The following is a 16,605-nucleotide window of genomic DNA, read 5'->3' as shown; positions in this document are numbered from 1 at the left end:
CCTGCTTTTTACCTTTAAAAAGAATTGCAATAGAGCAGTGTTTCCATTAGAGTGTTTCTGTTAGAATGTGTGTGTGTGTGCTCGTGTGAGAGAAGGCAGGAGGAGGGGGAGGGAAGGGGCAAACACACTCTAATGACACTCGTGCCGCGCCCACACTAACGGAATCACTGCTTTCTTACAGAAAGAGAAACTGGATCTTTAACAAGGAACCTTGTAATATACAGTATATTATAATAAACAGTCCATGCGTGCATGAGAGGACTACTTTCACACATACAAACACAAAATTAAAGATGCTTTACGCACACACACGGTCACAGTGTTATAGTAAACAGTACACACATATGGATGTTAACTATATAACTGATGCACGGACACTGAGACGCTTGCGCATTGGAGATGATTACCCTGGGTTACTGGGTTACTCGCAGTCAGAGGTTTCACTGTATTTTGAAAGTAAGTTGGACTTAGACTTTACTTGCACTTGCATTTGGCACAGTCGCAGAATAATTTTGCAGAATGATGTTGCACATGGACCTTTCTTACAGACTGTTTTTCCCACAAAGAATTGCACATTGTAACGATGTATTGAGCAGCATTCGAACCACAAAGACTAAAGCGATATTTCCTTTTCACTTCTATTCAGCCTCTGCAGCAGACCTGTTGTTTTTTTGTTCTCGCTTTGCAATTTATCAAATAAAAAATCAGCACAGATTATAATAAAAGAAGAATTATATGCCGTATAATACAGTACAAGCTCTTACTTTAATCTAATTCCACGGCCTGGCAAATTCTTTGAATGCTTTTCATTCTTGAACAGACCTATGGCTTGTATTAGAAATCAGTTTAAAAAAAAGTTGTGAGAATGAAGCTCTGACCTTCAGTGTGTGAGATTTGTTTCTCGCAAAGGTTACCCCAAACGCGAGTCCAGAGGGGTAAATAGGGCCATCCGATTCTTTTCCAGCACAAACCTGTATACATGAACTGTATTGTGCACTTAGGGGAAGCGGTTTGTATACAGTTAGATTCAATGCCCTGTTTATCCTCTTCTTCTTCTTCTTCTTCCATCACTTTTTGTAGTCACTATATGAGGCAGATCCTTGAAGCACTGCGGTACTGCCATGACAACAACATCATTCATCGAGATGTGAAGGTAGGCTCAGGGTTGATTTTTTTGGGGGGGAAAAGTTTTGCTATGCTGAGGTTCACAAAGCTTCTGTGTACAAATTTGTAGGATATTTTTCTCTGGGTTCATGCAACTTTTCTTCCTCAGAGCCACACTGATGGTTTTATTCATGGATCCCCATGGTTGTGTTTATGTGCATGTGTGTATGTAATGACTGATATCATACACTTTCCATTTTGATTTATGTGTTTGTCTCGTGCTTACTATTTTGTTTCATGTTCCACCTCAGGTAAGTGCTAGGTTAATCTGGGGGTTGAAAACCCCTGCTCAGAAAATAAAATGTAGTGTTAGAGTGCTGAGGAAACCACATAGTTCCACAAATAGACAACAGCAAACAAGTAGAATTGGTGTTGAAAGCTTGTGTTACAGCGCATGCTGTGAATATTATATGCTGCAAATTAGGCAGATGGTGCACATTATGGTAATTTTAAAAAGCATATTACTATTTTATTGCATTACTCTTTTACTTAGAAAAAAACATATTTTGTTCTAATTATTTAAGTTATTTTTGTACTTAGTTTTATAATGCATAAAAAAAAGAAAAAAAAAGAAAAAAAAAAAAAATATATATATATATATATATATATATATATATATATGTATATATATATGTGTATATATATATATATATATATATATATATATATATATATAATTTATTTATTTATTTATTATCTTCCTTGGTGCTAGATGTGCATAAAGCTTTACTTGCACCAAAACATTCACTCTTGGTGATGCATGCTTACAGTATGTATCACTTTCAATGAAACAAGCATACATCATGCATACCCAAACGTGTGCAGTACGTGCAAGAAACTGCAGCCTGCAAAACCGCAGCATTCACACTGCATTTTCACACCAGGCCATGATGAACTGCCCATAATGAGGACGTAGCTTTCTTTTATATAGATGAGGTTACTACCTTTTATATTTTAATAAAAGCTACCTTATGTTCAAATAACACAGTTACTGCTTAGAGTAAGGACGAGTAATTATTCACACACTTTATTATATTCACAAAATTGTATTCACACAAATTATGTACTTTCAATGCGTAAAACAAATTCGAATTTAGACACAGAATGCCTTTCAATTTTGTACTTATGACTAAAAAGTATGTATTTGTAAACATAAACAAAAACTGTTTTTTGAAACTGAACTGAAGTTGATTCAATTGATACAAAGTGTTTAAACATTATTATTATTATTATTATTATTATTATAATTATTAAAGTGCCACTATTATGCTTTTTTAAATATTTATATCTGCACAATCTGTGACGCTGACAGTGCATGATAAATGGAGTTTCTTTCTATTAAAAAAAAGAATGGGCTCACATTCGCCTAAACGAGTCTTTAGCAAATCTATTTTTACATTGTCACTGATCCATGTCACTCCGTAACATATTTGCATAATGTCCGACCACGTTCTACATCACGAACAACTTGCCCGCCATCTTACAGTTAACGTTACCACACTCTTATTAATGTGACCGAGCATTCATGCCAGGTTCACTTAAACACTTTGTAAAATAAAAAAACAATAAAAACAAGAGCACACGAAATCCTTTTTAACTGTTTATTCTCTACCATTCACCAAAACTGAACTTAAAACTCGCGAAGTGGCAAGGCGCATGTGCACTTCGCGTGTTCGGATACACTACGGCAAGCCCCGAGGGAAAAAAATGCATCCGGACACGCGGAGTGCGCATACGCTGTGCCCTTTCCCTGACCTTTGTGTTTGTCCTTTTTGCTCACCGTGATGCACCGGCCTTTTAACTCAACACCGACACAAAAAAAAAAGACCTTCCAATTTTTGTAGCCACAGTTAATATAAAATTAGCTGGTACATGTACTTTTCTATGTATTGACGGGTCTCCAGGGCCGTCGTGCAGTTATGGTCATGGGCATTTCTTTTTCCGACACACGTTGTAGCAGTTGACCAATCATAAATCACTGCGCCATCTGACCAATCACAGCAGTGATGGCTCACGGAAAGGAGGAGTTTAGACAGACTGAATCTTCAAACTGCTTCACACGAGTCGTTTACGAATCATTTAGAAATGGGGTAAAATTAAATCTATTTTTAGAAAAAACTAAAGTGTTTTTTGACCTTGCATATATGTAAACCTGTTTTGAGAGACTCATTAAGCAGTATTAGCAACCTTAAAATGGCATAATTGGGCCTCTTTAATATAATAATAATAATTTGTCTAGCTCTCATTTTATTTTATTTTATTGCCACATAATGCGCCTAGATCACTAACACTGCCTCGAGAGCCTTCTACAGTGGCCGCTATGCATCATGGGTGCAACCTCTTCATGCACTTCCCGCCTTACCCCAACTCACAAGTCACTCTGGAATAGGGTCCAGCTGAACTCAACAGACCACAAGACTTTTTTCCATTACTACAAAGTCAAAATTTTAGGCTCCCTAGCAAAATGAAACTTTTTTTTTCTGATTGGTTTCCATTATAGGTGTTATTTTGTATTATCACACACCTGTTTAGTCCCAGTCCTGTGGGTTGTCATCACGTTATGTCCGTGGAAATGCTCTTACTGTCACTATTAAGCGTAGGTATGGCTGTAACATCACAAAGCACTTAAGTGATCGCTGATCTTTTTTGACCACACTTCTGCAAAGTTGAAGGTTCAGCATTAATTTGACTCTTCTGAAATCTAATCTTTTTATGCTCAGGCAGTGTGTATACTGTAAAGCATATATATATTATATATTATTTTATGCAACATTAAACAATCATGGTAAACAAAAATTACACTCATTAGACATGCTTGAGAGCATAAACTCCATCATGCCCATCCGTGTTCTTACTCAAAAAATGTTCTGGTTTAAAAAAAAAAAAAGATGCATAAAATATGAATTTTCAGGCATTTAGACAAGTCATATGAAGTTATTACTTAATTGTCATCAATATTCTCTGACCAGGATAAACTGATGTTGGTACAGTAGGTTAACAAAATCATGTAATACAAACATCACCTACAGGCCGAAGGATTACAATCCACTACAGGGTTTGAAGCTTTGCCAGGTTTTTGCCCTGTTATGGTTGTATACAGAAATAAGAGTTAAGGATAGCATGGCATTATGTGCTGACAACCAAGTAGTGAACTGACACTTCAGTGGTAGGTGTTTTATCTGCCATGTGAAAGGCTCGGGTTCGATTCCCAGCCAGTGCCCAAACCCCCCAGCCACTGGACACTGTGCCGGTCCCAAGCCCGGATAAATAGTAGGGTTGCATCAGGAAGGGCATCCAGCGTAAAACCTGTGCCAAGTTATGGTGCAAAATGGATATTCAGCTGTGGCGACCCCTTGCCGAGAGCAGCCGAAAGACAAGCAACAACAGCCCTGTACTCAAGGACTTTTTAATTTTCTGAGTTTTATGTGGATTGACCAGTTCATACATCTAATCTGCTTAATTGATAGAAATTATGTAAACCGTTATCTTGTATAAACTTTACTTAAATTTTAGGAATTCAATTGATTTAATTGTAGGAAGAGATAAAGGGTTGTGAAGGTCTCAGTATGTGTGTGTGTTTGTCTGTGTGTGCGTGTGATCAGTGTGTAAGCTTGAAACAATAAGTCATTGACTGATTACGTTAACAGTATTAGTAGAACAAAGTGGTGGTTCCTTTTTTTTTTTATAGGTGTTTTCCGTGGTAAAACCGTAACAATATGATTCCCATAGAGAAAACCACTCAGAAGAGTAGTTCATAAACTGAAGATTTAGACAGCAGGATGGATAAACAGCATTGTTTCAATCAGGTTTGTTATATGACAGAAAATCTGACATACATTTTATTGAAAGCACCGTCACAGTGTTAGTAAAAGAAATGGTACACACTGGAACTATGGTTTTGTAGTGTTAAAGAAACAAAAGACAATAATGTGTCACACCTTTAGACATGCTGTTAAAGCTAACAGTTCCTGCTGATAGCTGTGCATGAACAGAAACGTTTTAGAAAGACATTATGACTTAAGAACCCTTTCATATTACAAAAAGCATTGTACGGCTCCTGACTGTTCATATAATGGTTGAAAAATTGAGGAACACTAATAAATGACATGCAGTAAACCCTGAGACTCGGGGTCATGCAGCGTAGGCTTGTCTTTAACCCGTCTCCAGCTGTCTTGCTTTTTCTCTCCTCCTTAAACAAATGGAGCATTTGGAAAAAACTAAACAGTATTGCACTCCTAATCATACTTGTAATAACTAATTGGAAGGAAGGTAAAAAAAAAACAGATCGCATGGACTTTATTTCAAAATGTTGAAAGCACGATTTTTATACTCTTGCTAATAAACGTTCATGAAGGAAGTACAGTATCAAGTTAAATTTAAAAGGGTTTCCTTTTAGTGTATGCCTATAGTTGGAAAAAAGCCATATTTGACATTCGTTTGTATTTTAAATGAGTAATCATTATTAGAATTTTTTTCCTTACTGTATCCTATTTGTAGTCTCGCTGATTCTGAAAATTGAAGATATCTTTGGCCTGTGATTAGAATAGCTAAAAAGTTGCATAAAGTGCTTCTACTTTAAAAATCACCACACACGGTATCTTAGGCAGATAAATAATAGAAAGTGAAAATGTGACGAAGCAAGCTAAGAAAATCATAAAAATTAACTACTGTAAATGTACAGAAACTGTAATGTTTAGGGGTTCTATTTATTTTTCCCACATTAATCAGCTGTCTCTGGTTAGTTTTCACGCATGCTGTCTTTAAACTTTCAGACACACTTCATGTTCTTTTAAATGGTTCAGCATAAAATGCAACGTTCATACTTGTAGGTTTTCCTTCACAGTACATTATGATGCATATCCATTATACAGCCCCAATACAGTAGATGTTTGAAAAGCATTTCAACCAATCTCCTGTTTGGACTGATAGTGAGACGTTTGTTCAGGCTTTAAGTCTTTTGAATGTGAGAGTTCCTCGTGTTTCAGTGCACCTTTTCCAGTGCCACTTTCATACTGAGTAAACTGTCCACATTCATTCATAGTCCTGGATGATTGGCTGTCTTTTGTGTTGAGGCTTTTGCCGAACAAATTGCGTGCATGCCTTCTAAACGTCTTGTCCAGCAAGAAGTAAATAAAAGGGTCTGTGCTGCAGCGTAGAACTGCCAGACAGAGGAGAACATTCTTAACCTCTACATACGTGGAAAACGGATGGCAATTTGATGTACAGTTTACAGACTGAGATTCATCCTGTGTCATGGCAATAAATATAGCCTTATAGATGTGGTGTGGGAGGAGACAAATAACCATGACTATCTGGATGACCAAAATGTTGCGGCAAACTCTTGAATAGACCCTCTGTCTGTCAGGGATAACAGTATTTATTTTCGTTCTCTTAATGTGCCTGATCACAGCTATGTAGGCACTCAACACCAAAACCAGGCAGAGGAAAAACAGGGTAATTCCTACAATGGCAAATGCTTGAGAGCCAGATCCACCAACCTCCACTGGAACACTGTAACATGCCTGTTTGCTTTCATTGTCCACCCTTTCTGTCTCCATTGTAGAATAAACCACCATTGTGGGAATGATGCCCACCACCACCAAAACCCAAGTTCCTACACACATGGCCAATGCAAATGGAGTTTGCTGCAGTCTGCTTAAGAAAATGTCGGGCAGGACTTTGGTGCACCGGCTTGGGCGATGGCCGTAGGTATGCTTAATAAGTGTGGCAAAACGACTTAGTGCCAGCCAAGTGAGAATGAACATGCCTCCTTCTATGTTGGTGTGAAGAACTGGAGTCAGGACATTAATGGCTAACTGACACTTCAGATCAGATGCCGACCAGCTTGTACTTAAAGCGTAGTAGGCTGCATTGAAAGGCATGGTGACGCACATTATCAGGTTCGAGATCCCCAGGTTGATGAGGTAGATATGGTTGGGGGTTTTAGTGGAAATCTTTGCCATGAATATCCAAAGAGACAACACATTTCCAAACAACCCCATGAGGAACACAGCACTGTAGATAATGGGCAGGACCAAATATGTGGTGAAGGTCTGACACAAGCAAGAGGATGCATTGGACCGGTCCATCTGGATAAACCCTGCCATTTGGACCAGAGAGACGGAGCACCGGTGTCCTAGATATAAATCAAGACAATGTTTGTCAAGCTACAGTGTAGTACATTAAAGAAGGGTTTTTTTTTAAGCAAAAAGAAACAATAGGCTCTGAATGGTTGACTCTTTTTACGTTGACCACATCATCAGGTGTAAGCAGTGTTAGCGAGTAGGTTAAGCATACATAGTGTGAGTATAGAGTATCAAAATAGAACTGATACTTCTGAGAAACATGTTAACAGAGGCAATAGAAATGACAACGAAGGCACTTGAATATGAACCGAGCGGTTAAAAAATATGCACAAAACCTGCTCCAGAAACTATTGAAACAATTCCTGGTAATGATAAATATTTACTTATTTTTGGTAATATATTTAAGGTTTTAACAATTACTAATTTGGTTGAATTAAAGAGATTGCATTAAAAAGAGTTTTTAAAAGGTTATCAGAAGCAATTGTCATCTTGTTCCAACACTTTATTTGTTCTGTATGTATTTTCTTAAAAATGCGTTCCACTTACCGTGTCAGGGACATTCACAACTGAGCAGTGTCTGTAGATACTATGAAACTCACTCTTTTCAGGAAGTTCATTCTTACAGGCAATGCTTCAGTCTCACTTTTTTTTTTAACTTGTCCGTGTTAAATTAACTGCAACTTCAATCACAATTGCAGCATTGCTGTAAGTCTACCCACATTATACAGTACATGTAAGGGCAGAGAGATTCCACTTAATAAAGATGTGGCTGAATTGTAAACAAACAATTGAGGTTTTCTCTTAATAATATACTGTGACTTTTACTATTTTACGAAAGCATAAATAAAATCACCTCCGAGTGGGCAGTGGTAAAGTGCTCGCCCTATCATCCCATAGATCGCTGGTTCGAACCCCGGGTGATGCTGTTTTCCTCTCACAGCCGGAGGCACAGAGAGAGCTGATTGGCCGAGCTCTCTCAGGGGGGAGGGGATGAGAGGTACTTGCGCTCCCACATTAATCTTGGCTCTACAGCCAATCAGGGGGGTCTGTGAGCTCGCACACGCGGAAGGATAGGGCTAGCGCTTTACTCCAAGTGTGTTACTCCGCCCCTAATGATGCATGAGCGAGCAGTTCGAAAAGATGCGGTCGGCTGACGTCACGCGTTTCGGAGGAAATACGTGATACTCTTCGCCCTCCCGGCTGAATGGTAGTAGTGGCCTTAATGTGGGAGCCCCCTAGTGACGGGGAGGAATTGGCCACGACTAAATTAGGGAGAAAATTGGAAAATATATATATATATTAAAAAGCATAAATAAAATCACTAAGCCTTTACTAGGACCACCTGTATACCTACTCATACATGTAATTGTCAAATCAGCCAATTGGTTACACAACAGGGCAATCCATAAAAGTCATGCAGGTAGAGGCAAGAAGCTTTAGGATAATGTTCCCCTTACCCATTACATTTAGGTGAAGTGTGCTCTTTGTGATTTTGACCATGGCATGATAGTAGGAGAAACTAGTTTGATGTGAGAAACACACTATAGTTACTTGGATGCCGACTCAGTTCAACAGTGGTCAGGAGAAAAGCATCTCAGAATGCACCAAGGTTTGAATCTTAAGGTGGATATTTTGCAGCAGCAGAAGACCTTGTTGGATTCTGTTTCTGCCAGCCAGGAAGATAAAGCTGCAGCTGGAGTGAGCACTGGCTCATCAAAACTGGACAGATGAAAACTAAAAAACATGGACTGGTCTGATAAAGCTTGGTTTTTGCTAAGGCAAACAGATGGTAGGATCAGAATTTGGCACCAACCGCATGAATGCATGGATCCAAGAATCCAGACTGGTGGAGGTGCTGAAATGCTGTGGGGAAAGTTTACTTGGCACATTTTGGCCTTGTCAACCAATCATGACTAATCAAAGATATTTATCACTGTTGCTGACCATGTCCATCCCTTCATGGCCACAATTTACCATCTTTCAATGACACTCCATCATGATAATGCACCATGTCACCAAGCAGAACTCAAACTGGTTCCATGAACTTCATAATGAGATAAAAAAAAAATCCCATGGCCTTCACAGTCACTGGATTTGATTCTAATAAACTTAAGATGTGGTAAATGGGAGATTTGCAGCTTAAAAGTGCACCTGAAAAACACCCCACAACTGGGTGATCCAACCATGTCAACATGGACCAAAATCTAGAATAAACCTATTTTGAAGCCCATGCCCATGAAGGATGGCTTTAACTAGTATTAGCATAGTTTTGCTTATAAAGTCACCCATCAGGTTTTTTTTGTTGATCTTTTTTCCTGGGTTTGTTTTTATATGTTACTTTCTAACCTTGCCTGCTTGCAAATATAATTCCCTGTATACCGCAATATGTCTTGAAATTTCTAGAACATTGCTAGCTATTTTAAGATTTTTGGATTGCTATTTTTTTGGGTAGTAACATGGCATAATGAAATGGACATAACCCTAATCAATTTCATTTTTAAGTAGATATTTGCTGTCAATGTCTAAAGTACTCCTTTACTATCTCACTTTAATTAAAACAAAGAAAATCACTTACATGCACTGTACAGTTAACAGCAGACAAAATGTTTAAAAATGTTTAAATGAACTAATAAAAATGTTAATAACAAGAAATGGATAATTTCACAGAAGTCAGCAAAATGAACAGCTACATGAGGCTCATTTTCAAATTCTGCAGCTGACCAGTACATCAGGTGATGACACTGAGACTGAGTTCAACTGCACCCATTCCCATTGTAAACCGGATTGTTAGTAGATATAAATTAATTTGTAGTGTCTTTCACTTGGAACTGGAATCAAATCTTTAAATGCAGTCGTCTTTCTGACATTTTGCATGTAAAAATGCTTTACAATTTTGCAAGTTTATTTGTGGTTGAGATGTGTGAAGATAAGAGACTTGTTTCCCATCAGAAAAGCCTGCAGTTTTCAGAATTTTACAGTATATAGTACAATGTGTTAAAATCTTGCCCTGCGATGGATGGGCACCCTGTCCAGGGTGTACCCTGCCTCGTGCCATAAGCCTCTTGGGATAGGCTCCAGGGCCCTCCAGAATACAGGATAAAGCGGTATAGACGATGAGTAAGTAAGTGTTAAAATCCGACCTTGTGAATGCTTTTCCCTGTGCCTGGCCAAAAAAAGATTCAGAAGGGTCAAATGATTGACTTGCATGAAGCAAAGAAAACAACTAAGGTGATTTTAAGTTACTGGAATTAGATTAAGCACTGTCCAAAATATTATTGAAGGAAAAGTACTGAACCATCAGGAAACAATGTGGTCAAAATAAAAAATCATGAATAGGGATCAGTTGAGGTCACATTTAAAGTTGCATCATAATTTTTCATAGTGAAGAGTATTTCCACAAGCACAATGTGATGAGAACTCAGGATTGGGACTATAGAGCTGTGTGGCTACTATTATTAAGTGAAACTAACTGGAAAGTTTCTGTTTGTTATGATGAAGATTGGACTTTGGAGCAATGGAAAAAGGTCATGTGGTCCAGTGAATCCAGATTGACCTGGTGATTACAGGGCGATGGGTGTGTAAGGGTAAGAAAGAAAGTACATGAAATGATGAAGCATTATGGATAGTGGCCACTGTACAAGCCTCTGGAAGCAGTGTTATTTTCTGGGGTTGCTTCATTTGGTTGCGTCGGGGTTCAGCAGTCAAGGATAAACAAAGATAAACAAAATGTTCTTGTTTTTTTCCCTTTTCTAGACAGTGTATTTGTGTACTGTAATATAGGCAACTTGTACTTTTAATAATTATAAATCTATTAGTTATAAGCAATTATCTGAAATCTCTTCTGTACATATGCTCAGTAAATTAAAAACACAGACAGTTGTCAGCCCTTGTTTAGTGCCATTTTATGTACTTTGTTGCTGAGTAAAGCAGGTATCATGCTAAAGATTTGCTCACAGAAAAAAAGTGTACTAAACTATACCATTCCTTATACCTATGCAGTTATTTTTCATATAGGAATGAACATTTGGCGTCGTCTGAATTACTGTATATATACTGTATATTACAAAAGATGAGAGTACTGGTCCAGGGCACTCAAAATCAAGCTTGTCTATCAATTGTCTATTAGTTATCTTACGACCTCTTCTGGACAAAACAGCAAACTGCAGACAACACCAACTTTTATTCAGGAACAATTGAATATTTGCTTATTGATATCATTTTCCAAATAGCCAGTGATGTGGCGATGGTACAGTGCTTAATGTCATGCAGATGCAGCCAAGAGCTTCAGGTAATGTTTAAACATTAGACTAAGGAAAATGTGATGTCAGGGACTGGCCATGGCTTGGTTGTTGGTGTCTAACAGGCTGGTTTGAGTATTTCAGACAACAGTGATGAGAAAGGTCAAAGCGCATTTTCTGGCATGGCCAGACAAGTTCAAGCTGATAGAAATGCCACTGTATATTAAATAACCATTCCTTCCAACTGTTTTGAGCTAAAAAAAAAAAACATCCGAGAGCGCTCAACATGTCCAGCCATCAGGTGAATAAGAAGACCACACTGGGGGATCACACTATGGGGAATAAAACTTATGGTTGTGTTAAATAGTGAAATTAAAGTATTTACACATGCACAATGCGAAGAGAACTCAATGGATTAGGACTAACTGGCTATATAGCCTTAAAAAAAACTCTCATTAGGACTAATCAGAAAAAAGGGCTTCAGTTTGCTAGGGAGTGTAAAGAATAGGCTGTAGAGCATTAAAAAAGGGCCATGTGTTCTGAGAGACACAAGAGAGGTGGGTGCACCCATCATACTCAGTGCCTACTGTACAACTTTCTGGGGGCAGTGTCACCTGGTCACCCGACTACCTGAAAGACTAGACCTTAACCCCATTAAGAATCTTTTTTTTTTTTTTAAGAATTTGGGTGTGGGTGTGTGTATGTATGTTATATTTAATTATATATAATTCCTAACCTAAAATCATGGAAGTGGAGATTTTCCTCCACACTGTCAGGCCAATTACAAATCCAGCATCCACCAAACTCCTGAAGTTTCTCTTGTACAAATGAAAGATAAACAGCCTATAAATGTCCAGCATCAAGCGGTAATGAAGAATTTCCATACAGATGCACAGATGTCTCCTGGACATTTGCAGGCTGTTTATCTTCTATTTGTACAAGAGAAACTTCAGGAGTTTGGTGGATGCTGGATTTCCCATACAGATGCACAGCGTCCTGTAGATTTTAGGCCTGCAGTATATTTCATGGAGCCATGGACAAAGGTGACTTCCACTAATTAGGTTCCAAGGCAGGGAACCCAACAGACACATAGATTCTTGCAGACTAAGACCAGCCTACATTGCAGCCATTCTGCTGTTGATCCTCAGCCTTAGCAAAAAAAAAAAAACTCATTTTGTAATAGATGCTGATGTAAAAACATGAGACCACAAAAAACTAAGTTGCTGAGCAGATCACAGTGCCAGCTTTCTTCATAGAATGATGTATATAGTAAGCCAAAGAAAAAGCCACACCACAGTATCAGGTCTGAAACTACTGTGTCTAAAGTAAGGATGACTGACAGTGACTTCATTGTGTGTAAGTCAGCAAGCCCAGGATACCCAGAACAAGATAAAGCCATGGCCACAGTGAAGTGGTAGACTTCAGACATCAGAAATCTGCAATAATAAAAGAATAATATCAGTGACATTAAATGTTTTAAATGCAATAGCCACTTGTTAAAAAGTCTGATATGAGCATGAAACTTCTTGACCACACTTTGTAATAATTGCCACTATGACATTTCAGTGGTTAAGTAATTGACTATATTGCCTTTAGATTTATTCGTACATTATGAAATCGTTCAGTAGATGTTTGTGATTCCTGTATTTTAACACACTCTGCTTGTAAAAACACGATAATTACTCAGTTGTTTAAATCAGGTATGTTAGAATAGAAGTGCTGCCATAAACTTAAAAATGCCTGGGGAGTTAGAAGTGCATGGTTATAGCAGTGTGGCAGTGTAACTATAAAACACAGATTTAAGATAGTTCAGTAAACAAATTAATGCTCTACAAAACCCAAATAATGCCTCAATAGATGTGTGTTTTAAAACGACAGAGATACCATTACATCCCTGCCTATAGATTTGTTCAGTTTGTTGTTTGCAATACATACAGTAAACAGGGGAGGTGAACGTTACCTCTTCATGCAGTCTATCCAAGTGCTGTTATGCTGATTTTATTTTATTGTTCCTCATGACTTCTGTTGCAGTATTTGCATTTGGTGCATGGGCTTCTGATGAGTGGGTTAGTCATATTAAGAGGAACTCACTGTTGATGCTTTTCTGACCACATCCTCTAATCTGATCACTTTTGGTTCTTCAAACTATATAGGTTGTTACCTGAGTTTTGCTTTTCTAACACTAAACTCTGTTTTGGAAGTGCTTTATGTCCTGTCTTTCTACACTATATATTATCCACTTATTATTAATCTAGTTTCAGATGCTCAGTTTGTTCATAGTAATAACATTTGTTTTACATTCACATTTAGGGAATTGGTAGACACTCTTATCCAGAGCGACTTACAAAAAGTGCTCTGTGGTTTCCCTCACTGGATAGATACTTACACTGGGTTACAAAGTGCCATCAGTCAAACATAGTTGGGAAGGTTTTTTTTTTTTATATCTATATAAATGGGTGGGTGGGAGGGGTTTAATCCAAGTACCAAAGAAACAAATATGTCTTGAGTCATCGTTTTAAGATTGTAACGACAAGTTTTTTTTTAATCGTGCAATATTATATTACCTAGTGCAATTTGATTTGATTGAAAGTGTAAATACTGTATTTTTTTTGTATTTATACGCTGTATTTTGTATAAATATTTGTTTTTGATAGGTTTTTTTTTTGTATTTAAACTCATGCTGTCACTACTTTATGTTTGCATTGTTCTTTGGTGCTGTAATGTAGAAATCTCCTGACTGTGAGATGAATAAAGACATATCTCATCTTGTCTTATCTTACTAGCTTGTACTTAGTAAAAAAAACTATTCTTTGTTGTTCTTCTAGTGCTTGTGGGTTTCCTCCCAAAGACATGCTGATTAGGTTAATTGGCGTTCTCAAATTGCCCTGTTGTGTGTAGTTTGTGTGTGTAGTAGTGTGCGTGTGTAGTTTGTGTGTGTGCCCTGCGATTGGTTGTCACCTTGTCCAGGGTGTACCCCACCCTAAGTCTCTTGGTATAATCTCCAGGCCTCCCGCCTGTATACAGGATGAAGCGGTATAGACTCAATATCATTATTAATGTGTGTACAATGTACATAATGTACAATAAAACGTACAAAGTTTAATGCATCCTGTTATGTAGTTCTGACACATGTGACATTTGAACGTTTTAGATCAGAAAGGGAAAGTTAGTTGGTTGGTTATATTTTATTCTAACTTGAGTTAGAGAGAAAAACAGGCTTGTTAGCCAGAAAAATATAAAAAATATTGGTAGTTTTGTTTCTTTACATAAAATATACACTATATACATACATTCCTACATATTATTATGCCTCAGTTTTCCAAGTATGTTGAATGATGCTTATTTAGGACAGTAACAGCACAATTCAACTGGTTAATAAAAGAACCAGTGGAATAGCCACTGTCCCGGGTCAGCCATGTAGTTGGATAATGAATGGCAGTCTTTGTTCACACTGTGCTGGTGTCGCTTTGTATTGCCTGCTCCCTTTGGTTTCTTCCAATCTCATAGCTGGTGCTGCTGGAGCCTGCAGAAGCACTAAGGCAGAAGTATTTGTTCAACACCTGCAATACTGTCCTTCGCACTGAGCCACACAACACAAAGTACATGATCGGATCCAGGCAGCTGTTGAGTGCAGAAAGCAGCAAAGATAACTCGTTGATCTTGTCCACGATCTCTATCCACAGACACGAAGCAGTCGTGATCTGTGAGTAGACGTAGAAGATTCTCGACAAGTGGTAGGGTACAAAGCACACAGTGAAGAGAAAGAGGACAAAGAATGACTTCCAAGCTGTTCTGCTGTACTTGGCTGCATTAGGAAAGTCTGGTTTCTTCTTAGAGATCTGAAGCAGGCCCATTGCTATCTTTGCATATGAGGTTACCAGAGTACCATAGACCACCCAGAAAACAATCACAACAACAATGTTTGCGTAGGCCTTCCATTTGACATTGTGAAGAGCTTTGTACTGGAAACACGTTTTGGGTGCTGTTGAGTTTTCCTTCACAACAATCAGTGGTATTATGAAGACAGCAGCAGTTACCCAAAGGAGGCAACATGTCATAGTGCTCTGCTTACTGTTGAGGAACTTCTGCCTGCTCGAGGCTCTCTGCAGCTTCACATAGCGATCTATACTAATAAGCCCCAGGAGAATAATGCTTATGTACATGTTCATGTAGAAAACATTGCCCACTATCTTGCAGATCAGAGGATGTAAGTTCCATTGGTTATGATTGGCATGGAAGGCCACACGGAAGGGCAGACAGATCATGAGGACCAAATCTGCAATAGCCAGGTTAATCAGGAAAATACGCACTGAATTCTTCTTAGAGTGGAGCCACAGGAACACCCAGAGGGCTAGCAGGTTGCCAGCTAAGCCAAGCACGAAGAAGATTGTGTAGAAGACAGCTAGCGTGACCCGGAGACTGTCATCATTTTTTAAACATTCAGCTGGATATCCTTGTTTTTGTGTTACTGCTGTAGTGCTGATTATAGAAGAGATGTTGTGGGAATTATGATCTGCCATTACATCTGGGCTCATGTTAGGCCTTTAAAAAAATAAACAAAGTATTAATGCTTACATGATGTCACTCCCAGCGTAACAAAATCTTTTTCATTCGTTCTTAACAAGCAGTTTCATTTCGCATTAACTCCGGAGAACGCATCTGTGGTTGAGCTCTAAACCAGCAAGCAACACTGGATGATAAATAAGCAGAATCACTTTTTGAAGATATTACATATTACTGTCATAAGTCCAAATTGTTTTAGTTCACGCCACGTTACTTACTGTGTAATGTTCTTCTAGGAACTTCTGTTCCGCAGTTCTGCGCTTAAATGTAAATTTGTTTTCTCCGCACTTCTTTAAAAGTTTATCCTCGAGGGCTAACAGTTTAGAGTGGCAGATCAACACGTTAGAGTGTTAAACTGCAGAGACAGCTCTATTTGAGTTGAGTAGAAAGGGGAAGCCACGACCACAATTTTTTTTTAAACCTCAGCAGCAGGTACAGACACTCTTTTTAATTGTTTCGGGTGTCCAACTATCCTACACCCCAATATCACTACTGTGTACACTCATTAGGCTTATTTTTAAATGTGATTTTATTCTTGGATGTTAATGACTTGA

General features: G+C 38.2%; 3 protein-coding genes across 9 annotated transcripts in view; 1 reads left to right on the top strand and 2 right to left on the bottom strand.

Moving 5' to 3' along the window:
* The window catches only part of caska (calcium/calmodulin-dependent serine protein kinase a), a 135,796-nt gene that overhangs the window by 90,904 nt on the left and 28,287 nt on the right, over nucleotides 1-16,605 (top strand). For all 7 annotated transcript variants that reach the window (XM_053495728.1, XM_053495723.1, XM_053495729.1 and 4 more), the window contains exon 5: nucleotides 1,081-1,153. In XM_053495728.1, the coding sequence (XP_053351703.1) occupies nucleotides 1,081-1,153 (73 nt within the window). The remainder of the gene's footprint in view (nucleotides 1-1,080; nucleotides 1,154-16,605) is intronic.
* Nucleotides 4,967-7,830, bottom strand: LOC128523666 (probable G-protein coupled receptor 82). The gene is made up of 2 exons (XM_053495731.1): nucleotides 7,797-7,830; nucleotides 4,967-7,300 (listed from the first exon to the last, which is right to left on the bottom strand). Exon 2 carries the CDS (start codon nucleotides 7,269-7,271, stop codon nucleotides 6,066-6,068), a length of 1,206 nt encoding a protein of 401 aa, XP_053351706.1. The 5' UTR covers nucleotides 7,272-7,300; nucleotides 7,797-7,830; the 3' UTR covers nucleotides 4,967-6,065.
* Nucleotides 14,665-16,404, bottom strand: gpr34b (G protein-coupled receptor 34b). Its single transcript, XM_053495732.1, has 2 exons — nucleotides 16,270-16,404; nucleotides 14,665-16,030 (listed from the first exon to the last, which is right to left on the bottom strand). The coding sequence occupies exon 2, from the start codon at nucleotides 16,021-16,023 to the stop codon at nucleotides 14,935-14,937; it is 1,089 nt and encodes a 362-aa protein (XP_053351707.1). The 5' UTR covers nucleotides 16,024-16,030; nucleotides 16,270-16,404; the 3' UTR covers nucleotides 14,665-14,934.

Source organism: Clarias gariepinus, chromosome 5 (genome assembly GCF_024256425.1).
Source record: "Clarias gariepinus isolate MV-2021 ecotype Netherlands chromosome 5, CGAR_prim_01v2, whole genome shotgun sequence".
NCBI lineage: Eukaryota > Metazoa > Chordata > Actinopteri > Siluriformes > Clariidae > Clarias > Clarias gariepinus.
This window is presented reverse-complemented; position numbering and strand designations above follow the sequence as displayed.